At 46.1% G+C, this 23,541-nt stretch overlaps 2 protein-coding genes across 7 annotated transcripts in view; both read left to right on the forward strand.

Annotated features, from left to right (window-relative positions):
• The window catches only part of LOC113999964 (cystine/glutamate transporter-like), a 40,611-nt gene extending 32,518 nt beyond the window's left edge, over positions 1 to 8,093 (forward strand). For 5 of the 6 annotated variants that reach the window (XM_039383136.1, XM_039383141.1, XM_039383137.1 and 2 more), the window contains 8 exons: positions 977 to 1,076; positions 1,157 to 1,201; positions 1,387 to 1,510; positions 1,797 to 1,900; positions 3,823 to 3,919; positions 4,734 to 4,883; positions 7,191 to 7,365; positions 7,983 to 8,093. In XM_039383136.1, the coding sequence (XP_039239070.1) occupies positions 977 to 1,076; positions 1,157 to 1,201; positions 1,387 to 1,510; positions 1,797 to 1,900; positions 3,823 to 3,919; positions 4,734 to 4,883; positions 7,191 to 7,365; positions 7,983 to 8,047 (860 nt within the window). In that variant the 3' untranslated portion in view covers positions 8,048 to 8,093. Of the gene's footprint in view, positions 1 to 976; positions 1,077 to 1,156; positions 1,202 to 1,386; positions 1,511 to 1,796; positions 1,901 to 3,822; positions 3,920 to 4,733; positions 4,884 to 7,190; positions 7,366 to 7,982 lie in introns of those variants that run through there. The other variant, XM_039383142.1, reaches the window with a different exon arrangement.
• An 85-nt stretch (positions 8,094 to 8,178) lies between these two features.
• On the forward strand, positions 8,179 to 22,080 carry LOC113999965 (protein mono-ADP-ribosyltransferase PARP12-like). The gene is made up of 8 exons (XM_039383143.1): positions 8,179 to 14,644; positions 15,304 to 15,439; positions 15,911 to 16,031; positions 17,075 to 17,165; positions 18,405 to 18,480; positions 19,197 to 19,327; positions 21,154 to 21,305; positions 21,748 to 22,080. The coding sequence occupies exons 2-8, from the start codon at positions 15,380 to 15,382 to the stop codon at positions 22,026 to 22,028; spliced, it is 912 nt and encodes a 303-aa protein (XP_039239077.1). The 5' UTR covers positions 8,179 to 14,644; positions 15,304 to 15,379; the 3' UTR covers positions 22,029 to 22,080.
• Positions 22,081 to 23,541: the final 1,461 nt, after the last annotated feature.

Consider the following 23,541-nt stretch of genomic DNA (forward strand, 5'->3'; position numbering starts at 1 on the left):
CCCTTTCCTGGTGAAGTCCAACTAGAAAAGCTCCACACCTCTTACTTTTAAAGAGACTTTAATATGGAAAACTGAATATAGACATAAAACCATACCTTCAGCCAGCTAGATTTGAAAATGTTGGAAATGCAACTATTTTTAACTATGTTTGAATGAGAGGCCATAAGACATTTGTCTAAGTTTTGGGTTTTTTTTGGAGTTAGAGAAAATCCTGACTTTGGGGTTTTTTTTGTTATGTTTTGTTTTGTTATTTCAAGCACAGAACTTGTAGGAAAATTGGGGGAGTTGGAAAAACAGGTTTTCTATCTGAGCCACCTCTGCTTTTTAAATCTGTTTGTTTTTCTGTCTGTGTCCTTCTCGTGTGGGCAAGCAGGGCTGGTGGGCAGGGAACCTGCCTGGACAGGGGGCCAGACTTGGCAGTCCCTGCTCCTGTTCCCTCCTCCACCCGAGTTCCCATGCTCTGGCCAGTGTAGGGCTGGGGTCAGTGCTCCGACAGCGGGAACAGGAGGGAGCACAGTGAGAACCGAGTTTGCCGCCTCGCTGGCTGCACCACATCAAAGAGGAGTGTGTGTCCAGCTCCTTAGGGGGCTGGAGAGGGAAAATGGGGGTCAACCCAGAAAATTAATTTTGGGCCTGGAGGAAGGACAGGACTACGTGAGTCTTCTCCTCTCCACAATCTCCTGTTTCCCATGGCAGGCTCTGTTGGAAACAACCATCTGTCACTGTTACCCTTCCTGAAATGTCTCCTGTAGCTGGACAAGGGATAGATTTCTTTCTGTCACTGTGGGGAAGTAAATGTGTCAGCAACAGCACTGCAAATTAAAGCAATGAAAGAAATCTGAATATCTGGCTCCAAGGAAGTCACAAACAATACTCCCAGGTCTGGATGAGAGGTACAAGGGATGTTATCCCACAGGGAAGGAAGGCTCTCTGTGACATTTCCCTACTCCATGTCCATTGTTTATCTCCTCTGCAGGCCACACCGAAAACTTCCAGGATGCTTTTGACAGAGAGTCACTGGTTTTGGATACGCTCCCCCTGGCTTTTTACGCAGGCATGTTCGCGTATTCAGGCTGGTAGGTGGAACGGGGGCACTTCATGAGCAGCAAACAGGTGCCCTCAGCATGATTCAGACTGACTCCCTGTTTCTTCCCAGGTTTCAGGCCAGCTTTGTGCGCGAAGAGTTGGTCAGACCAGAACGGTAAGGCTGGGAAAAAGTTGTCTTAGGTTACCAGCTTCTGGGATATCAAGCTTTGCCAAATGCAGCATGGGAGGAATTAGTTTGTGGGCTCACCTAACCAATGCCAGTGACAGTCTGCAGTAATACCGTGCATAACAAGGGATAGCAGCATGTTCTTTGTGTGTCTGTCTTCCTCTTTCTTGTAGAAATATCCCCCTGGCTGTCATCATCTCTGTGATCACGGTAATTGTGGGGTACATGCTCACCAACGTCTCCTATTACACAGTCCTGGGAACACAAGATGTTCTGGCTTCTCCTGCTGTGGCTGTGGTGAGTTTTTCCACTATTCTTCTCTCTTCAGCGTGGTCAGCTTATGCTGTGATCGTGGCAAGACTTTCAGAGGTAGTTTTCCTATAAAGTATTTTGTTGCTTTGTAATTTCTGTGGATTACTGGGCAACAGTAACGTCTTCTAGTCTTGTCTAAAAGATAAGGAAAAATAGCCTGCAGATGACAGTAGAAAAAGCGAGATTTAGGAGTAGAGTTTTTTCTCTTTTGAACCTGATGTCTCCTAGAGATCACCACATGTTCCTAAAGTCAGGCTTGCTCTTCCTCCAGAGCTTTGTGCAGCGAGCCTTCAAAAGCCTGATCTCTGTGGTCCCTGTCCTTGTCGCACTGTCCTGCTTTGGAACCATGAATGGAGGAATCTTCACATTTTCAAGGTCACATCCCTACAAATTTATTATTCCTTTGGCTTACTGAATCAGAGGGAAGCACCAGCAACCTGTGCAACTCTCCATACACATAATGGCATTTTAGACACTTCTGTGGGAAAAATAAGGCTTTGACTCTCACGTTGTCAACTGCATGATGGTCCCTATTGGCTAAGATTCTGTTCTTTCTATTTGTGGCCAGGCCTGGACTTTGCTGGCTAGGTCTGGTCACAAACAAAGATTTTTATCTTCTCCCCCCACCCTTCAGTTTAAATCCCCAGTTTAAAGTGAAATGTCAACGTTTCTGTTGAACTAGAAGCTTTGTTGACGTTGGCAGCTGCTTGGTGAGACCTGGCTCTTCTTTCACTGGGTTCACCCAGCTGCACTTCTGCAGGGCACAGGGTCCCTCTGTTGTGAGGATCTCTGGCCAAAGGCAAACTCTCCCTTGAGGACTTTGAGGTCAGTGAAATGTTATCGGGATGGGCTATTCCTAAAACAATAGTTGATGTTCAAAAAGTCTTGTTGTAGCAATAAGAAACACTTTGTTCCATGGAAAAATTAACTTTCCAGCTTCACTGTCTACCACACTCTGTGTCCTTATTGGAGCCTTGAGGTTGGAGAGGAGGACAGAGCTCACAGAGAAGTAAGTTGTACTGGTCCTGAGGAGCTGAGAGAACTCTCTGGAGCAGGTTCTGTTTCATAGCTTTGATTGCAAAAGGAAAAATCAGTTGAAATGAAAGAAATGTTTCATAGCATGAAAGATAATGAGATATTTGATCCACTAGCCTGAAGTCCTGTATTAAATACAGGTGTGGAGAATCCTTCCTGTTAGTCCTCTAGATAGTGGTTTTTGAGGATGAGAAGTCTCCAGACAGCGCAAAGGTTCTTCATGTCCCCTATCACCTTTCTCTCCCCTATCCTGGCGTCATTAACATAATCACTGCAGAAAGTCCATATAAACATCCATGGGGCCTCCCTGGCTGCCTGCCAGCCACACCCCTGCAAAGCCACAGAGACAGCAATAAAACCAGTTGTACACTCATGCCCCAGCTGCTTTGGGCCCTGCTCCAGCCCAGCTGATGCTCTGGCATGGTTTGCTTGTGGATATTAAATTTATAAAATTGGATGCAATTGCCTTCTCCCTGCTAATTGCCCTTTCATGAGTCAAAGGAGGCATGGAGGCAAGGAGCTCTATGCTCTCATTTTGTAGCTGGTCTTGTGTATAGCTGGCCTCTTGGCAGTATGACAAAATATATATTTTCCAACAACTGACCTGAGGATTGAAAATCCTCTATTATTTGAGGAAATTGCACTTCATTTTTTTAATACACATTTTATATATATAAATATAGGCGTCAAGACCGACAATCCCCTTTCATAAACTCAACAGCTTCTCTTATAAAGGAATGAAAGTTGTGATCCCTCCACTTCCTTTACCCTGAAAAGACTAACCCCTTTTCTGATGGTGAGACTTTCTTGCTCCTGTTTCCAGCCTGAACTCATTCATGGTCAATTTGGACTTGCGCAAAGGTCTCTGCTAATGAGCCACCCAAGGGGATGCTGCCAGCGGTCCTGATGGTGGGCTGTGCTCTGTGTTGAACTAACTGGTTGTGGGAGAGCTATGGAAACTTAGCACTGGGTTTTTCTTCCAAATGCCCCCGAAATGGAGCTCTGAGCAACCTGGTCTAGTGGCAGGCGTCCCTGCCCATGACAAGGGGGTTGAAACTAGATGATTTTTAAGGTCTCTTCCAACTCAGACCATTCTATGATTCTCTGAAAGTGCAGCTAAAGGCAGAACTGTGGCCTTGACTAGGAGACCTAGGCTGGGTTAGCAAGTGGGTGCCTTGTGGCCTCAGGTTGGTTCAGTGACTGATTTCATTTCTAGTCTAGATGTAGGATGCTAATGCATAGGGCTCCCTGTCTTTTCCTAGGACTCTGTTTGTGGCTTCCAGGGAAGGACAGTGGCCTCCTCTCTTCTCCATGATCCACATTCGAAGGCATACACCCCTTCCTGCTGTCATGTTAATGGTAAGGAGATCTGGCTGTGTGAACATGCTCTGTTCTTGCATTCTTGGCTTTCCTGCAAAGACTGGACAAGCTGAGGAGTTTTAAAGATTGTTGAGACATTAATTCAGCCTCTGAAAAATAAAAAAGGCATGATACAGGAAATGGCTGCAAAGTATTACATCCCCTTGAGCCAACAGTGCCATCAGTATACAAATACACTACTTTAAGTCCCTGCCTTATAACCTTGGACACCTTTTTTAAAAGTGATCTCCCTACCACCTACCACGGTTGCTGCTTGTTATTGTCCTGTGAAAGCACCAATAAGCTTTGGCTTTTTGGAAAATGAAAATTCCCAGGTGCGGTGGAAATGCTGGGAATGAACACTTGCAGAGATTGTTTCCTTTTTGGGTTGGTTGGTTGTTTGGTTGGTTTTTTTATGGCAATGGTCCAGCTACCTCCTAACTGCTGCAGTGCCTCTTAGTCAGCTTGGCTGACCTGCTGAAAACTTAGCAAGTGTCTTTGTAGGTAGCCTGTGTACTGGCAGGCCTTTGGATCTTGCTTGTTTTAATTGCCCTGCCTTGGACATAAGGCATCAAAGATCTTGCTGATCTTGAAAGGATTGCTCCTTTCTGTAGCACAACAGAAGACTGTGTTTAGGCCTTTTGCCTTCAGTCTGTGACACGTTTGTAAAGCTCTCTGACCTCTGAAATGTTGGGCCTGTGAAGTAGCTCCCTGGGGCTGCAGGGGGGCTTCAGGAGGTGACCCATATTACCCTTTCTAGTCTGAGGACCATGACAAGGCTTTAATGACTGTGTTTCATCTTCACACTGCTCAGTTCCCTTTGGTCACTGCCATGGTGTGTGTTGGAGATATCTACCATCTAATGAACTTCTTCAGCTTTTCCCGATGGCTCTTCATAGGATTAGCCACCCTGGGGCTCATTGTCCATCGCCACCGTCACCCGGAGCTGCACAGCCCATTCAAGGTAATGCACATGGCAGGCTGGAATGTGCAGGCTTGTCAAGTCTCTCTTTTGTTTGCTGGTAATTAGAGCATTACATGGTCATAGTTGCATTTAGGCTCTAAGGGATCTCAATCCCTGGTGCTCAGTAAAGGCATGTGGAGAGCTCCTGAAATTGGTTGATGTACCCAAACAGCCTGATGTGATAAATCCTATAAAGCCGGTTGTATGTGGTGTCACTAGCTGCATCTGTTAGAAGAACACTTGCTCCTGGGGACTAAGTTTCAGGCTAGGAACTGGGAGATGTATAGAAAGCAGTTCCCACACTCATCTCTTGTGGGCTACAAGGAGGGACCCTTGCCTGGGTTTTATTTCAGTGGTAGGTAATTCTCAGCTCTAGCTGAGAAACAGGAGAGTATCGGGCTTGGGGTAAAAAGAGTGGCCAGAGGGGTCCTGGGAGCAAACCTGACTCGAGAGGAAGCATCTGCTGGCATAGAAATACTGTCTAGTATAAAGCAGTGGTCCCTCTGGTGGCCCTTCTTAAGCTGCTGGGTGCTGGGATCTTCCTCATGTCAGCTGGAGCAGCTTTCTTGCGCTTGGGGCACCTTTCCCACTGCTGGATAATGTGTAGAAGGCACTTGGCCAGGGTGGTGCTTGAGGCAGGCACAGTTTGTTCCTGTCTCTGGTGATGCCTGCATGGTGCCTCCAGCCAGGCCTGGGGAGGAGAAGAGACTTCAAAGGCCACTGGCAGTGGGCAGCTGGTCAGCAAGAACCTTGGGGGACAGAAACACTTCCTGTGGCTCCCAGGGCTCCTCCTTGAGCTATGTGCATCCTGATGGAAAGTTTGGGGTAATTTTTCTTCGTGCTCTTTGCTGTCAGACACTGTGTTTGAAGCTTCCTAGTTTGTTGTCTGGCTGCACTCATGCATGCCTCCAGAACCAGACTTTAAATAAGTTTTTGCTTTTTCTTTCAAACCAAGCTTCTCAGGGGAGGTTTATTAGTGGGTGGCACTGCTGATCATTTCAGTTGCTGAGATTTTGCCCTGTTTTGCTTTAGACAGAGAATCAGAATTTTAACAGCTCCTAAACACTGGTTAAGCAAGGGAGGGAAATACTGGCCTTTTGGTCAGTCGGGTTGTTTTCCGCCCCTTCTCCCCCCAGTTTTACAAGCACTCGAAGCCCCCAGCGCAGTCCTCTGCAAGAGGAAGAGCTGCGCGCAGGTGGCGCGGGCACATGCTGCGCTCTAGTGGCCGGACTCAGGCCGGCTCCTGCCGCGGGCCTGAGGAGAACGAAACAGGACACACGTGCGACTGTGCTGGTATTTATTCTCCCTATAGCATTTTGAGTTGAAAATGGTGAGAAAACACCGGTAAGAGGAGGGGGAAGTTCTCTCACTCGCCTCTCAAGCAGATGAGCAGCATGAGTGTGTACCCGTAGGAGAGGCTGGCAGGGGATGCTCTGGCTGGAAAGACAGCAGGAGCACATAAGTTTGATGGTTGGATGTCTGCAATATCTAGACCAACTGATCTCTTCCAGCTTGGCATGGTGAGCATCCCAAATAGGATCTTTATTACTGGAAGAGAGATTGTCACCCTTGATGAGAACAGCAGCTCCTTCATTCCATCACCCACGGCAAGGAGTTACTTACTTCAGTTTGGATCCAGAGATGGAGAGGGTGTTTCACAGTTTTCTTATTTATTGCAGTCTTCTGATTTGCTCTCTAAATAACCCAGATGAATTGGCTCATCCAGCAGGGTATGGCTAAAGTGCTGACTGCTGCTTTCATCTTCCATCAGGGTGTTGCTGAAGCTCATGTTCTTGGTAGAGGTACCATAGAGAGAGGGAGTCTGGCTTATCCTGTTTTAGTCACTATAAGTCTTAGGCAAGCTGAAGGCACGTCAAAACAAGTAGTGAGTTTTATAACTAAAGAACAGTTTGATTCAAAGTGTCACTTCTATCCTTGGCTTCAGATTTTCCACCAGCAGTTGCCCTAGGTGACAAGTAGGTATATGTGCATGCACAGGAGCAGGGCATTTAGAGAGCAATGGTGCATAGGTGACTTCTCTGCTTGCTTGGTTTCCAATTGTAAGTGAGGTTTATATTTTAATGCACATGAATATAGGAGGCATGCACCTCACAGGGCACACTGGTCTCTGAATCTGATACAATTGTTTGCAATCTGATTGTACAGAAGTACAGTGCAGGACAGATACATGCTTCTTCTCATCTTCTTTAGATGGAGAAGTAAATACAGTGTGTGCTGGCATGTATGGAGTCTGATTTGCTACAGCCATCAGTTTTGCCTGACAGTCTTCTGTACTCTTTTCCCCAGGTTCCCCTGTTCGTTCCTGTCTCTTTTACCATCATCTGCCTCTTCACAGTGGCTATGTCTTTCTACTCAGACCCTGTGAGCATTAGCATCGGATGCACCGTGGTTTTAAGTGGTTTTCCAGTCTACTATGTCCTAATTCATAGGCAGATGTCAGACCGTTGCCGTAACCTGTTTTGTAAGTATGCGTTTGAGTATTGTGGACTTAAACACACTCAGGATGCTGGTTTGTTCCCAGGGCTCATCTCTAATGCAAATTGTTCCATAACCAACAGACCTCATGAAACCTAAATCATGACCCCTGGCACCCCTTAAGCAGCTTTCCCAAGGCACAGCCTCCACAGCCAAATTTGTTTTAACAAAGACAGGGCTGAGGTCTGCCAACACGGGGAACTGAGAAGGTCGCTTTCACCCCCCAGCCCTGGTTCCTACTAAACTTTATTGTACCTTTGAGATCACCATCTCTGGGTCAAATTTGCCTGAGACTGAGCACCAAGACCAAAAGTTAGGATGGAGACACTGACAGGCGGACACTGTAACCCCTTGTTATTAACAAATATAATTGCTGAAAGGCTGGGGGGAGGACTGGTAGGAGAAGACAGTGCTGCCTGAGGTCTGTCTGCTTGGGGAAGAGGCCAGGATGGTTAAGGCACAGATGTGGGCATGTAAATGAAATACATGTCCGCTCCATGTAGTGTTTAGTACAGATTTCCTTTGCATGTAGCTCTTATTTTCAGCCATATATCAGGATTTCCTCTGGACTAAGCTTCCTTCCTTTTTTTCCCACCCTTTCAGATTATCTTACACACAAACTACAGTTACTGCTGGAAGTTGTCCAACAAGAAATCAAGACTTATTGAGAAAACTGTCAGAACTCACAGGAGAAAATAAAATCTACTTACTCCATTTCTGACACCTTTGATCCTTCCAAAAACAGGCCATGCTTTTATTCTTTTAGTGACTGCAAATGAGGATGAACCTGGGCCAAAACCTTGCTGCAAGTGTTCCCAAGCTTGCCAATTGGGATTGGGATGCACGTATCACATCTGCTTCTGCCCTTTTCTTTTTTCAGAAGAAAAAAATTAGCTCTCTGAAATGAGCTTGCTTTGCCTACAGTGTCTTTGAAATCAAGATCCTAATTTTGCAGCCTAGCCTGGTCCTGAGTAAAACTGTGTGTGTATACGCACACAATATTTTATTTTCCTAACTTGGCAAATAGAGGAAGGGAGCATGTTGCAGTACATAGAATCCAATACATGGAAGCCAAATGCAGGTTTCAAACTGAAGTGCTATAGTATCTGTGCTGTGGGCAAGCATTATGAAGGGAGAGGGGTGGGGAGAGCAGATTAGAGAAAAGGCAGATGAATTGGAAAGGAGGAGGCAGGGGAATAAAACTTCATTCACCAAAAAGTAGAGATTCAGGTTAATAAGATATTTTAAAACCATTTCAAATTCAAATATTAACAAAGTAAGGTCAGAATGTTTTACTTTGATTATTCTATAAGCAGAATAAGTTTTTTTAGCTTTGAAATCATCTTTCAACTTTGAATTTTATTTTTCTGAAATGACATTTTAAAATGTACAAACACATTGAACAAAACCAGCTGAATATCAACTGGAATACGAAAGAATAGATCCTGATCCCTTCCTCAGCTTCCCAGCCCCACTGCTCTCCAGTGAATGACTTGCTGATTCAGTATGTAAATGCTCATTTGAACTAATGGCATAGGAGAGGTTTCGGTTATCGGATTACTTTGGTTTACATTATTAATGTGGCAACGTTATGTCCAGATAAAACAGCAATTAGCTATTTCCAATCACATAATTGTTAATCGTTTCCTAAAAGGTGGGAAGTAGCATGCTGGGACTCCTCTGATGATTGCTGGAGAGAGCAACAGCAGAACACGGAGCATTTTTAATCTTTTGTATCCAGCATTTATGTACTTACAATAAAAACAAAGTACCATTTACAAATCCGATGTCATCTACTGAAACTTGTAAAATTTTGGAACTAAGTAAGGTGGGTGTTTTTTTTTCAAAGCAATTGAGAGTTATTCTTGTTATGACTGCTTCCTGTTCCTGTGCTGAATTAAGCTGGGACAGCAGCAGTGTGGTTGGTAGGGCTCATTTCCCCACCTCCTCCCCTCCAATTTAATTTACAAGCTGCTGGACATCGTCCAACAGGAAATCCAGTCTTATTGAGAAAACCATTGAGAAAACCTACAGGAGAAGATACTGGCTTTAAATGCTAGTGTGGTTTCAAATGAGATCTAGAAATGTTTCCAGGAACCCAGACAAGAGTTGGTCCCTCCTCATGCCAGGCTTTGCTGAAGCTGAACCCCTTGGCACACCTTTCCACAGCAGCCCATGGACAGGACCCTGTGCGAGTGGCCAGAGAACCAACCTGCAGAAGACCTTGCAGAACCAGGTGAGCCTGGTCACCCCAACATTTCCCGAGTCCACCTGCCTAGGTGCTGATTTGGGGGATTTTCCACAGCTTGAGGTAGAAGCATGAGGTGCTGTCAGCCTGGTCCCATGCTGCAAGACCCCTGTGAGCACAGCGTGCCCATGCCGTAGCACCAGTACTCCCACATCAAACCTTGGAGCAGTTTGAAACCGCAACAGAGCTGCTGTGTGTCTGCAGACAGGCACAGGGAAAGGGTGAAATGTCCCTTCTTTGTTTCCTCTGAAGAGAAAAAGTGAACAAGAATCGAAATTCCTGGGAGAAAACTAAGAAACCCTGCCTGGAGGACCGTGGTTTTTTTTAATACAGGATAAATCGTTTGACATATGCAGGGAAACCACACTTGGGTGCCTCTGCTGACTGTGCAGGAATATGATCTTGCAGGGCTGTATATATGATGTCTGCTCCAAGACCTGTCAGATACTGGAAATACAGACAGATATAGGACTGTGGCTGCACTGACAGTGAGAAATCTGAGGTTCAACAGCTCCATGGATGACATTGCAATTAAAAGGGATAAAAACAATAAAAAAAAAGATGCTCACAAGGTATCGATTTACAGTGAGCTCAAGTCTCCAGTTTGTGGAGAGTTGTTTGCTTTTAGAGAGGATGGTATGCTGCTCCCAGCAAAGCTATGTAAACATTTTCTACCAAGCCAGAATGTTTTTCCTAGAGCTATCTCATGCATACTGAAGTTCTTAGCTTCAGTTCAGAAGTGTATTTTACTAGAGAATTCACATAAGCAAAAATGAAGCTCTAGGACCTGATCCTATAAATCTCATCAGTCAAAGGGAAGCATAAAAGCATAAAAGTTATGCTACTGTGGAGATGAAAGCCAGATACTACATAGCAGGTCAAAAGCCAGACAAGACAGGCCAGATGCAGAAGAAAGTAAGTTCAGCTTCATAATCACATTTGTGGCGTTATGTTTTGAATTTTTTTTTTTAATACTATGTCTATGAAATGCACTCAGAGTGCACCCTTTCCAGAAACTCAAACAGAGATTTATGTGTTTCAGCCGCTACTGATCTAGTGTGACTGGATCATCGTGAAATAAAAATGTTCAGGGTAATCCAACTGAACGCAATTTGTGTAACAAAAAAAAATTAAAGTAATGTTTACATCTGAAAAAGTTTGCATAGTCAAGACTACTTGACCTGTTGTTAAGCTTTATGCTTCAGTGCTATGTTGGGAAACACTGTCAGCTTTTTAGACTGAAAGGCTCGAGGTCAGACTGGAAAGCTCCTAACCCTTCTCTGATTTCCATGGGGAAGAGCAGAGCTGAGGATCAGACTTCAAGGTACAGGAATGCAAACACTTGGGACTGTGCACAGCTCAGAGGGCTGACTGAGCCTGCCTCACAGGGCTCTGTGCTTGGCACACACTGGTTTGTGTGGCTCCATGCAGCACTGAATACTGCAACCCCACCAGCAGTGTGATAACCAGCCTGGGGAGAGCATGTTGAGCGTTGTACCCACTTTCTGCACTGAGGTTTGGGGTTCACTTTGCAAGGCATCACCAGCTTTTGGCTTTCAAAGAATGATGTTCAGCAGAAGCTACTCCTTGATGAAAGGAGAAGGTCCCGAATATCCCCGGCCACTAGAAAGTTGGGAGGAATCGGCTTCAGGTAAGTGCTGGTGTGCAATGAAGGGGAACCAAGCAGTAGGAATAAAGCATGCTGCTTCGTAATGATGCTGATTTTGCAGATGTATCTGCCAGAAATGTCTGCTGCGCCTGGCTGGGTGTGCTCACGCCTGGCAGACGCGCATGCGTATGTCGCAATAACCATAAGGAAATGTTACTCAGCTCTGTTTTCCTGAGGGTCTGTGGCACAGAGGTATCCATGCTGTCCCATGGAGAGAGGCTTCGACAGAGACAGCAAGGTACAGATGTGCTGTTGGGAGTTCACAAGGAGTTCTCACAGGCCAGTTGTACTTTATTTTCAAAGGTCTTACTGCACCTGGGGCACCTTTCCCATGCGGAGCAGGGGTTCAACAGGCTCATCCAACCTGTCGGGCACAAGGTTGATGCCCCCAGCTCCCAAGGGTGGTAGCTGGGCAGCCTTCCAGGGGGGGTGGCACATGCCGGGCTGTGACAGCTTTCCCGGGGTTGCTGCTGGGCAGGGAGGGTCAGAGACACAGGAAGTTGGGGATTTCATGGCTTGGCTTTAAGGTCTGTTGGAGTTAGTCGTACCGTAAGTCATGTTTATATTTCATTAATTCATCTTTTCTCCTTGTGTGAGAGAAAAGGTAGTATGAGGTTGCTTTTTATGTTTAAAATTCCCTCTGTATCAAGTTATTCCTGTAGAGATATAAAAAAATTTACAGATGCACAAGATCCGATAGAGAAATCTTCAGCAAAAGGTGAAGGACACTACCTGTCCTGCCAGCAAAGTATTTCTGTCTGCTTTTTAAGTGTTTCATGTCTGTTTATTTCTAGTTGGGGTTAGTTGGTGAGTGGAAAATCCCTGCAAGGAGCAGAAATTGGAAAGTGAAAGCAAGGCATAACTGGACATTTTTGAAGGTTCATGTGATTAGGGCGGACTGGGAGCCCTGGATCTTGGCAGGGGAGCCAGCAGGGGTTAGCATCTGCCTATGGAGTGGGGATAGAGCGAAGAGGGAGGGAGGCAGCAGTGGAGAAAAGCTGCTTGGAAGTATCATCCCACCCCACTTGCCTACTTTCCTCTCCATTTCCCCCATCCCCCTCAAATTCCACATTTCAAATCCACAAACTTCAAATTCTTCAACCAGTGCTAGCAGCAGCACCATTGTGCTGTGCAGAGGGGAGAAAAGGGATGGCCACATCCAAAGAAACCTCCTGCTGGATCTCTTGAATCTCCTGCAGTGGGACTGATCTCCTGCAATGGTCGAGAAGACGAGTTTGGAGCATTTTCTAGGAACAGACCTGGCTGCTGTTACTGAGCAGAAAGAGCGACCGTGGTCTGAAGGCAGCATTGGAACAAGTGACATCTGCAAAGGAGACTTGAGTCTTTCCTCACTCTTTCTTCTGGCAGTCCAGGAACTGCCAAGCCTTTGTTGTGTGGACCTTTGCACTGTAAATAACTCTGTGAGGGAGCTCCTCCTATAACCATTTCCTCTCACTAGCCTGCTCCAAATTCCCATGATCCCTGCCGAAGTATGAAGGACGTCAGAGCCGGATGCATGATCATTTCCAGTTTCTGTTTCCGTATTGTGTTCAAATTCTTCAGGCAGCTCAGAGCAGACCCTTGCCACAGACCCTTGCAAGCTCCACGGCTGGCAGGGGGGCATCTCTCAGCTCTGGGTATGTGATCCACGATAGTTAATGTTGCAGGGACAGTGAAGTGGTGAAAAAAGTGTTGTCTGGGTCCAAAACTGGGATATTGACTGGAGTCTGAAGCACAGCAGCAAGCAAAGTAAAATCCTCCGAATTGGAATTATTGGTGGCTACCTGTTTCAGCTTCTTCTCTTTGTAGGTGCTGTGTCTCTAGGGTAGAGTGCAGAGCAGAGACTTTGCTGGTAAGTAATGATATCCCCTGCTCCAAGGAATTTGACCTTGTCTGGCTGTCAGACACCTGGCTAGCTCTCACTCCTCATCCTCAAAAGGACAGGAGAGAGAAAATAAGATGGAAAAGTTCATGAGTTGAGATAAAGACAAGAAGATCACTCCCCGTCTTCTCAGATTCAACTTCACTCCCCTGTTCCTGACTTTTCTACCTCCCCCTGCCCCTACACCCCCCCTCCCCCAATACAGCAGGGAAGGGAAATGGATGTTGTCCTCGGTAACTCAGTGAGAGTTGCCCTCTGCACCTCCATCATGCTCAAAAATTTCCCATGCTCCAGAACGGTTCATTTCCCATGGGCTGCAGTCCTTCAGGATAAGCCTGCTCTAGCAAGGGTTCCTCTCCACGGACTGCAGCTTCCTTGAGGGCCTGCCCACATGCTGCAGCGCGGGGTTCTCCATGGGCTGCAGTGTGGATATCTGTTCCACCATGGTCCTCCACAGGTTGCGGGGAGGCAGCCTGACTCACCATGGCCTTCTCTAAGGGCTGCAACGGAATCTCTCCTCCAGCACCTGGACCACCTCTTCCCCTCCTTCTTCACTGGCCAGCGCTGTTTCTCTCACATTTTTCCTTACTCCTCACTGCTCAGCAGCTTTCTCAGAGGCACCACCAGCTTGGCTGATGAGCTCCGCTGTGTCCCGCAGTGGGTCTGCTGAGCTGGCTGTGTCTGGTGTGAGGCACCCCAGGGGCTTTGCTCACAGAGGCCATCCCTTCAGCCAACCACTGCCAGGACCTGAGCACCTGCACCTGGTACAGTACCTGTGAGCAGCAGCTTTGTTTTCCTGAACATTGAAGGAGGGATGATGCTATCAGTGCCTTCTGAAAGCACTCTGACTTCTGCAGCTGATCACACACTGCTCAGAAGCCAACTCTTATGCCTGTTAGCCAGGTGGCATCACTGGCCTTCATGCAACAAGCTGAATTTATTGTGTCAAGTGTATTTCCTTACTATGTGTATTTTAGAAAGATATATTGTAGAGAAAAACAGTGATACAGGTCCAAGACAGAGAGGTCAGGGTTATTTCTGTGGTGCTTACCATGCCAATGTCACGGGTTTACTTTTTCTAAGAAAACCAAATGGGAATTTTCCTTTGCCCTGCTGCATGTGGGGGAAGGATATTGAGTTGGGAAGACAGCTCTCTGCCTTGGGTGATTAACTACACAAAGGAGCTGGCTGGCAGAACTACATTCCAGGCTAATGGCCCTTCCAAATCTGCGGGGAGGGGAGTATTTTCTCCTCCTCTCCTTTCAAACGGGGAACAGTTCACTTTTTGCCTTAAGGGAGGCAAGGTGTGTGTGTATGTTTTGCACTCGACCTGGTCATCTGGCTGCTCTCCTCAGCTTGCCTGCGCGCTGCCCCTGCCTCCAGCCCGAATCTGCTCAGAATTCATCGGAGAGTTTGTGCTCGTCGGGGAAACGGAGGAGTCCCGACCGCAGCCAGCCGCAGACAAAGTGAGTTTCGTGGGAAAGAAACCGCCCTTCTTTCCCCTTCTCCCCTTCCCCTCCTTGGAGCTGGGAGATCTCCATTGCGGCTCCTCCCGTGATCCGGGCCCCCCCGCGGTGGCCGCCAGAGCCCAGCAGCGCTCCCCTCCCGACCGCCACGGAGCACTGCAGGCTCTGCTCCTCCAGCCATCCAACAGCGCTCCTGCCAACCCTGATCAGAACCGCGCTAGGGGACAGAGAAGTATCAGGCTGTTTCCGTTTTGAAGGGGACTTTTGGGTACAGGATTATTGCTCAGTTGTTTTTGTGTTCTGTTACTGTTTTTTGCCAATATACATATATCCTTTAAGAAAGGGTTGTTATTTCTTCCTTTTTCCGTGCTTCCTCGATTGGAGCCTTTTAATTTCGGATTTACAATTGCTGAGAGAGAGGAGTTTGGTCTACCTCATAACTCATCCTCCTTAGCAAAACACTCCAGTCTCTTTAAACTGAGACAGTCACATAAATGTGTAAACAGCAGTACCTTGGTTCTGGGGCAAACCTGCACTTCCCAGCTGAAGGGGGTCTCCTTTTTTGAGAAGTGATTAGATTTCTGATCAGACCAGGGATATTGCATACTTTGACAGCTTTGGAAGATCCTACTTGAATCTGGATTTCTCTTTCGATGTAGGGCAGAGCAAGCAGCCAAGCACTGATCAGCTCTTCTGCACCTGTGTTATCTCTGGATTCATCTGTCTGCTCCTGAAATGGAGTACTCCTGGTATTGGCTTGATGATTCTGAGCAGTGGATTGAGTATGGGGAAGAGGTGAGATCCATCTGCTGTTGATGCCAAAAGCTTTTGTTAAACCATCTTTGGACAGTTATTTAGGGCACGTTGTTCTGCAGCTGGTGTGTTCTACACGCACCGCTGGGTGCCCTTGCAGTGCTGCTCCGATGCTCGGGTCTTATTAATTGTCCCTCAAAGCAGGACTGGAACTCTGTGAAAGCTTTTAAAGGACTGGCTTTGAAAGTGTGTGCATTTTCCAGAGCTGACAGACATCTTTTGGCTGAAGCTGACCACACAGGCTGAAGGCTGCTTTGTTGCTGTTGTTACAAGCAGCTGTTCTCTGTGGGGTACCCCTCTGTCACTGCAGAACAAAATGCTTTAAACCTTGGAGGCTTACTTCAGAGCAGCATCACATGATAGAGGCCTGGGGAAACACTGGTACTTCCCCACAGTGACTCCTAAACCGAAGGGTGGTTTCTAACAGGTATAATTTCGTTGTTCTTTCTACAGCATCCAGATCACTGCTCTGCCAGTGTAACGTCTGCATTTCTGGAGAATGAATATCTAGCTGACAAGAACGCTGTTGTTTTTTTCTGGGCTGGTTCTCAGCACTATAAGATAAACTTTGCAGGTGAAGTATATCCTTGTTTTAAGTCTGTTACACAGTGCAGCTGGCTCAAAGGTATTTTCTTCCGTGCAGAGCTTTCACCCTATGTCTGCATCTCTTTGAACAGGTCTTTTTCCTCCTGCAAATTTTCTCCAATGCTACAGAACTTGAGCAGTATGTACATTTCTCTGCAGTTCTGAGATGCCTTGCTCAAGCTTCTACACTTGGGCATCTGTAGTCAAAAAAGCGTCTCTGACAATATTGTATATTCAGAAGAAGGGTTGAGAGTAAATGCTTTGCTTCATGGCACCTGGCTTGTTTGGATTTATACAACTAAAGAGAAGGAACGAGAAACCAGAAAGAAAACCAAAACAAAAGACTTAAAAGTCAAGTGGTGAAGAAGTGAGACCATAGTGGACATCTTGCAAGCTAATTATGGGGAGAAAAAGCACAGAGTGCAGCTAATGAAAATTTAGGGCTGGTTGCACAGAGAGAGAAACGGGAAAATGAGAAATGCTTTTCTGTTTCTAATTTATTTACCCATCTTAAAACTCCTGTTAGTTTTCCAAACTTTAAATCTGTTTCCTGGCATGAATCAAAAGTGGTGTTTAAAGGAGGAAACAATGGATAATTAGCCATGTCACACAGCGTGTGCTCTGTGAGATTGTTACAGGACCAAGAAGAGAGGGCAGACTTTCCTCTTAGCACCACGTAACAACCCAGTGCTGCCAGGAAAGCCAGGTTTATGGCCCCCATTGTATCGAAAACTCTTCCCTGCTGCAGGCCTACCATCAGACCTAGTTTTCTCTGGCTGGCAGCCTGGATGCAAATACATATGCAGGTGCAGTTGGTGATTGGTTGCCTTTGAGTTTCACAACCTGTGCTTGCTGATCTCCAAGTAGGAGCAGTGCAAGTGAGAACGGTAATGAAGTCTGGACTGGGGTGGGTGGGATAGAGAGAGCCCCACAATGCAATATTCAGGGCTACCTCCTCTTTTATTTTTACTTAACATATAAGAGTGTGTTCCTGGACAATGAATTTTTGAGTTATTGTGTTTTTCTTTGAAGACATGGTCCAAACAAATTTGCTCTTTAAAACACAAAGAAAAGTTATTCGATGGCCAAAACATCCGTTACCTGAAGGTGGACAAGACAGAAGGTAATATACATGCATTATTTAACAATGTCTCTATAGGACAGCACCTTTCTGCTAAGAAGTTCCTCCTACCTGTCTAAAATGCAATTTTAGATTTCTTAAATTCATTTTTAGATGACTCTAATGGTAAATTTTGTGGCTACAGTATTTGTAAATTATGCAACACTTCTGTGAAGCACTCTGGAGAGATGTTTGGTGGCAGTGTCTGGCAGCTGTGAGAGACCACTAGAGTGGATTTGTTCTCTCTGTGAGAGGCAAGGCTACGTAAGGCTGACCCAACAGTGCCAGGAATTTTTATTCCTTGATTTATGCCTCAAAGCTAATAAATAAACTGTGCAGAGATTAGGAGCAAGAGACTGCCAATCCCAAGAGCTGTGGAGCATATGGATACCATTCCCTGGAAAGCTGAGGATATATTAAAACACAAATTCAGGCAAATCCCCCTAAATTAAATGAACTAGAGGCACTTACTTGAGATGCCCTATCTCATGGCTTTTTTTGAAGGAAGTTCAGCTTAACAGAATTGGAGCACATCTGCTGTAAATGTCAGTTGTGCTACTGATTTATTTTAAAAAGAGCTGCCTTTGCTTCAGAAACTCACCAATAGAAAGTGCGTGTGAAACTGAGGGTTCAATTTAAGGGCTGGTTCAACCAAAGGGGGGTTAATTAAAAAAAAACCCTAACCAAACCAAACTATAGATCCTGAATGGATGATGATGCTCCTATTGCCTGGGTTAAAACCTGGGTGCCAGGAGGGCATAGTGCTGGAAGTTGTTGAGCACTGACTGTGCAGTAGTGCCTGCAGGGCACAGCTGTGCATCCACAGGCTCCTGGCTGGCTTGGTCCTGGGGACGGGTACCACTGGCCACCCATCTGGCCAGTGAATCAGAGAAGAGTGGCCGCATGGAAGGAGAGGGCTCATGCTCTGGTTTCCTTGATATGTTCAGGTAGCACACGTGGAGGGCTGTCTGGAGCAGTTGGATAAACCAGTGAGCTAGGAAGGTGTTACTTCTCATTTGAAGCTCTTCTACCAGTATCTTGACCTGCCAAGGGATGCATCAGTGCCGCTAGGATGTGTGTGGAAATCTAAACTGGGGAAAGGGATAATAGTTATGAGAAAAGTAAAACAAAAATAAAAATCCAGGGATACCTGAATGCTGCTGTAGAGCCCGTGATTGGATTCTTCAGAAGGGGGTTTTGGTTAGAAGTGTCGACTAAATTGCTTCTCTTTCTCTTCTGCAGCCCAAACACGACTCTATCTTGTTCTGTCTATCCTCCACAATGGGACCAGTCTGCACTACCTGACACTGGGTTCAAGGTAGGTCTTTCCAGCTCTCCAGCGGGTAGGATGAACTGTGTCCTGTACTGATTTTCCTGAGAACATGAGTCAAGGCAGTTGAGATGTTCCCAGCTTTTAAACGTGTCTTATAAAAGTAAGCAACTATGATGTGAAACAAGACTGACAGTTTCACAGTCAGAATAGATGTGTGTTTCCTGGGAAGCTCTCTGAGAAACCCCTACGATACCATGCAGGATAAGAAAGGCTCTTTTGGCCGTTACTGGTCTGACCTGTCCTTTGCACTGTCCCAAGGCACCTCCTCGTCTGATAAACTGGAGGAATTGCATCTTAAGGGGGTATTGTAATATTTCCCCCATTAATTTGAGGCAAAATGTTATTTGCTGTGGTAAAACTACAGCTTAGCCCTGTAGGGAAGGAGCTAGGGTGTCAGATTAAGGCAAAACTTTCCACTCTTCTCCAGCCTGAATACTGCTGTGCATTTTAACTTTAGGTTACTCTGAACTCAAAATAATCTGGATGCGGAGGTGTGTCCACCGAAGGAAGCTCATATGGGATTGCACTGATTTCCCTCAGTTAGTGTCTGTGCTTCCTCATGGGGAGAGGATGGTTAACAGGAAAAACAGAAGGAGCTTGTGATTTTTATGTAGATGTGAGGAGGTTGATGAGTCCTTTGGGAGGACTGGGAGTTGTTACTGTCAGTAATACCCTATTTTTGGTGTTTTTAAAATTTTCAGTTGATACAGCTCAGCTTTGATTCCCACGAATATGGAATAATCAAAAGGCTGTTTGAAAAGACGATGAAAGATTATTGCATCATTCAACTTCAGAGGATCCAGAACCCAACACTTTGGGAACTTTTTCAGTGGTTTGTATCTATTTTTTTTTCATTTTTCTTATGGTATCAGAAGACCAACATTTCCTAATCTATTGTCCTCCATAGCCTACCTTAGGAGTGGCTAAATCCAGTGGCTCAGCAGATGTGAGGCTGCCATGTACCTGTGTGCCTGGGTCTGGTTGGTAGTGAGGTTCAGCAGATGCTCCCAGTAGGTGCATGTGCATACACAGAAAATATATGAATACACACAGAGAAATCAACACGGGCAGCACAGCACTCGTGCAATTGTGAACAGCACCAATGGCCTCACTGCTGTCCCTTCCTCTGGCTGAACAGAAATGAGTGTCAAAATGAATGTCAATATAAAAGGCTGTTGATGGAATACATATACATTGATGGATCCCTCTAGGAGCTGGTCTTAGCCTACTCATCTGCTGGCTCCTGGGTCCTCTTATCCCCAGTTATGTTTTGCATAGACACATACACATGCAAATGGGTCTTGGTAGATTTCACAGTGTCTTCAGCGATTGGCCTGGACCTCCCAGTCCCACTCATAAGCAAGCTCAGACCTCCTGGTCTCTCCAGCATCTGGCCTAGACTTATGACTGCTCCAAAACCTGACTCCTGGGCCAGCTCCCCTCCTTACTGGCTGTCCAGCCTTTCACTGGCTGGTGATCACACACTGGCACACGTGCCCTCGTTTGCTGCAGTTGCTGGGGCTGTGGATATATGGCTCCTGTGACCCAAGGTCCTACTCCAGTTGCCACACACAGACCCCCAACACGTGCATGCACACAGGCTGGAGACTCCATCACCAATGTAAGAGTTAGAAATTGGAGTTTAATGAGAAGATAGGGCAGACTGTACTGATCAGGCACTGGATGTGGCCAAACCAGCCTACTAACCAGGCAGTGGCCTGTTTTTACACAACCAAGCCTTTTTACCCCCTTATCCATCTATTTTCCTGTTTATCTTTCTCAGACCATCCTGATCTCACCCTTCTCCCACCTACAGTTCCTCTTGTCAAACATCGCATTGAAAGTCCAGTGCAATCCCTGAATGCACTTCCCCTCTGTCCCATAACAAGTCCCATACTCTCATGGGCAGTACCCTCTTTATGTCTGTGAGCTGCTCTGGGCCTGTTCCGTTGTTCATGGTGCCAAGTGTCTCCCTGATCTGTGGGGTTGAGGCTTCCCTGGGGCTGAGGCTCCCGTGGGGCAGCCCTTGAAGGAGACTGGGGCTCCTCTCTGTGACTGGGGTTGTCTCTGTGTTCTTTTGTGTGTGTGGAAATGAGCCTTTTATCACATAACCTAATGGGTATGTGTGTGTGATTCTTGCTAGTGTTATTCGAAAAATAAATTCTTTTCCTTCATCATAACTGAGTTCTGGTATTTCAAGTTTATTCCTTTGGTTTTAGTTTCTTCCATGCAGGAGTTTAAGAAAAAAAAAGGGAGGGACTTTTTTTATGATAAAGGTGGAACAGAGATTATACAATCTTCACCATGGGTTCATACAGCTCAGTTTTATAATCATATTTATGCATTCAGGATTTATATAACATGAGAACTGACCATTTTCCAGTCAAGAGATGTTTGTCTCTTTACTCTCTTATGTGGTATGAAGTTGTGGGTGACACAGTCCATAGCGATGCTGAGAACTTTTTGTTTTGCTGGCACGAGCCAGCTGTGCAGCAGGGTACCAACAGAAGTGCAAAGCAGGCAGTAACCCCACTGAGAGTGGTTTGTGTCACTGTTTCTCCATGACCCAAAAGTAGGAGGAGTTGAGTTGGGAAGTTGTCCTCGTGTGAACCAGGATAACAAGTCATTCTTTTTTTTCTTTTTTTTTTTGGTCTCTAGGCAAAAAGAGAAGATGAAGAAGGTCAATAAATCAAAATGGGTGGATGAGCGGCTCCTGTTCCATGGGACAAATCCATCCCACGTGTCTGCCATCTGTGAGCAGAACTTTGACTGGAGGCTCTGTGGGACTCATGGGACAATGTTTGGAAAAGGTACAAGTGCAGAAGTGTGGCTGTAGGGGCTGTAGCAGCATGGACTGCAGACCCTGGCCAGGCTCGTGTGTGGGTGTGATGTGACTGACTGTCCCTGACCCCTGCACTCCTGCCATTAGAGCACTCTCCCCTGCCTCCAGCTGCATTGCTGCAGACAGCATCCACAGCAATCCCTTTCCAGGAGGGACTAAAAACACCCCTCTTTGCTTCAGGTACCTGCAGTTCTGCAAAGCTCTCGGGCAGGTGGGACCGGGAGGCTGATGGCGAAATATGACTGGAGTTTGTCGATGCTTTAAAATAAGCCAACGTGTGTTGCCATCTTGGCAAGAATGTGTGTAGGGCTACCTGGAGTTGTTGAATCACTGGCTACCAAAGTGCTGACCACAGATGCTTGTTCCTCAGCTGCTGTATTGTCTTACCTGTGCCTTTTTCTGGTCCCTAGGAAGCTACTTTGCCCGAGATGCCAGCTATTCTCACGAATACTGTTCTGCTCGCAATGGTCACTACACCATGTTTGTAGCTCAAGTTCTTGTTGGAGACTTTGTTCAGGGAAACTCTAAATACTGCCGCCCTCCAGCCCGAGCCAGCAATTCAAACAGACTTTATGACAGCTGTGTGGATGACCCAATAGACCCTTCCATCTTTGTCATCTTTGAGAAGCAACAAATTTACCCTGCCTATATCTTGAAGTACAGCGCTGAGACCCAGTGTGTGGTCCTGTAATGAATGGTGGAATCTCCTTTGAATTCACATTGAATAAATTACTCTTCATTAATTCTTTTTTAATCTTTGTTCAACTTTAGTAGTAGCTTTGGAACACTTCATAATGTGGTTAACAAATATCATTCCCCTGATGGTTTGGGTGGATAGTTTTTTTGGTAGGGGCTATTCTTTTTCCAGCAGAAGGTGCTAAACTTCAGCATTCACTCTAGCCTGGAACAAGGATGAGCTTGCCTTGCATACCCTGATGCAGTGACACCTACTGCTGCTGAAACCACCACCACTGAGTGTACAAATAACTGATACGATCACTTAGGGTTGATTCCTGCCTATGATGGTACTGATGTGCTGAAGGGAGACTGGGCAAGGAATGTGGAAGAAGGAAAAGTGAAAGAACCTACGTCGTGGTGCACAAGAGAGGAATCATGGCCTGTCTTCTCAGCAAATGGTAGGAAGCTCCTGCACTCGGGAGGCTTTGCAATTAATGCTGGCAAAGAACTTTGCTTTGTTTCCTGGTCTCATTGCTGACATCTCTTCTCACCTTGTTCTCCTATGTCAAGTTCGACCGCCTCTGTGACATCCTGTCCTTCTTCTGTCCCCACTGGGTTTAGGTCAAGAAAAGCAGGCATATTGCAGCTGCTGAAGTTAACCCCCCACCATGCCATGACACCAACAGTGAGGAAGTCTGTGGTGAGCTGAATAATGGCACACAGCAGTGTCCCACCAGTGCTGCAGAGCCACTGCCTGCAGCAGTGAGCAGTGAGACAAAGGGTCTGTGTGAGGGTGGCCACTGGCATGGCCACCTCCTTTCCACTCTGCAGGCTGAAGTTGGTGATGGCTATTTTGTGTTGCCCTGCTGCTGCCTGGCACTCCTCCCAGTGATTGAGAAGTTTCCCAGTGGTGTGTGCTCCAACTGGGATGATGTGGGGGAAGCTTGAGTTGTGGTCATAGTACTTGAAACTTGGTGGATGGTGGGATAACATTTAGGATGACCAATAGCATGGAAACAAAAATTTGTGGTTTATTTTAAAACAGTCTTGGTGTATAAGCTGTCATAATTCATCAAGAGTCACAAGCAGTTCAGCTGTGCATGCCATATGTGGAAGGAACCAAGAGGAGGGATGTGTGTAAGGTCTCATCAGTTTTCCTAAAGCCTGTTATTTTCAGGCACAACCAGTGCCCTTAGAAAATGTCAGAAAGACAACTGAGTGCAATGAGTCCCTGGGCTGCCCTAATTCATGCACTTCCATGTCCCACTGCTTTTGTGGGAGCCTAAGGGTTGTTCTTTTGCAAATTAATGATCTAATCTTGTCAGACACAGGTGAGCAGAGAACTTTCTATGCAGTCAGGAAGTAAAAATGAAAGTCACTTAAATGGACTTTTTCCCTGAATATAAGATATTTTTTATTTTAAAAAAATAAGAAAAGCACCTACCAGCTGCCACACACCTTTCTCAATAAGGAAAGTGGTGAACAGTTAGTTGCTCTCCTGTACTATCAATACTACTGCATTGGAA

This window comes from Pipra filicauda, unplaced genomic scaffold, assembly GCF_003945595.2.
Source record: "Pipra filicauda isolate LSUMZ 115617 unplaced genomic scaffold, ASM394559v2 scaffold2_size9829703_pilon, whole genome shotgun sequence".
In the NCBI taxonomy this organism is placed as follows: Eukaryota; Metazoa; Chordata; class Aves; order Passeriformes; family Pipridae; genus Pipra; species Pipra filicauda.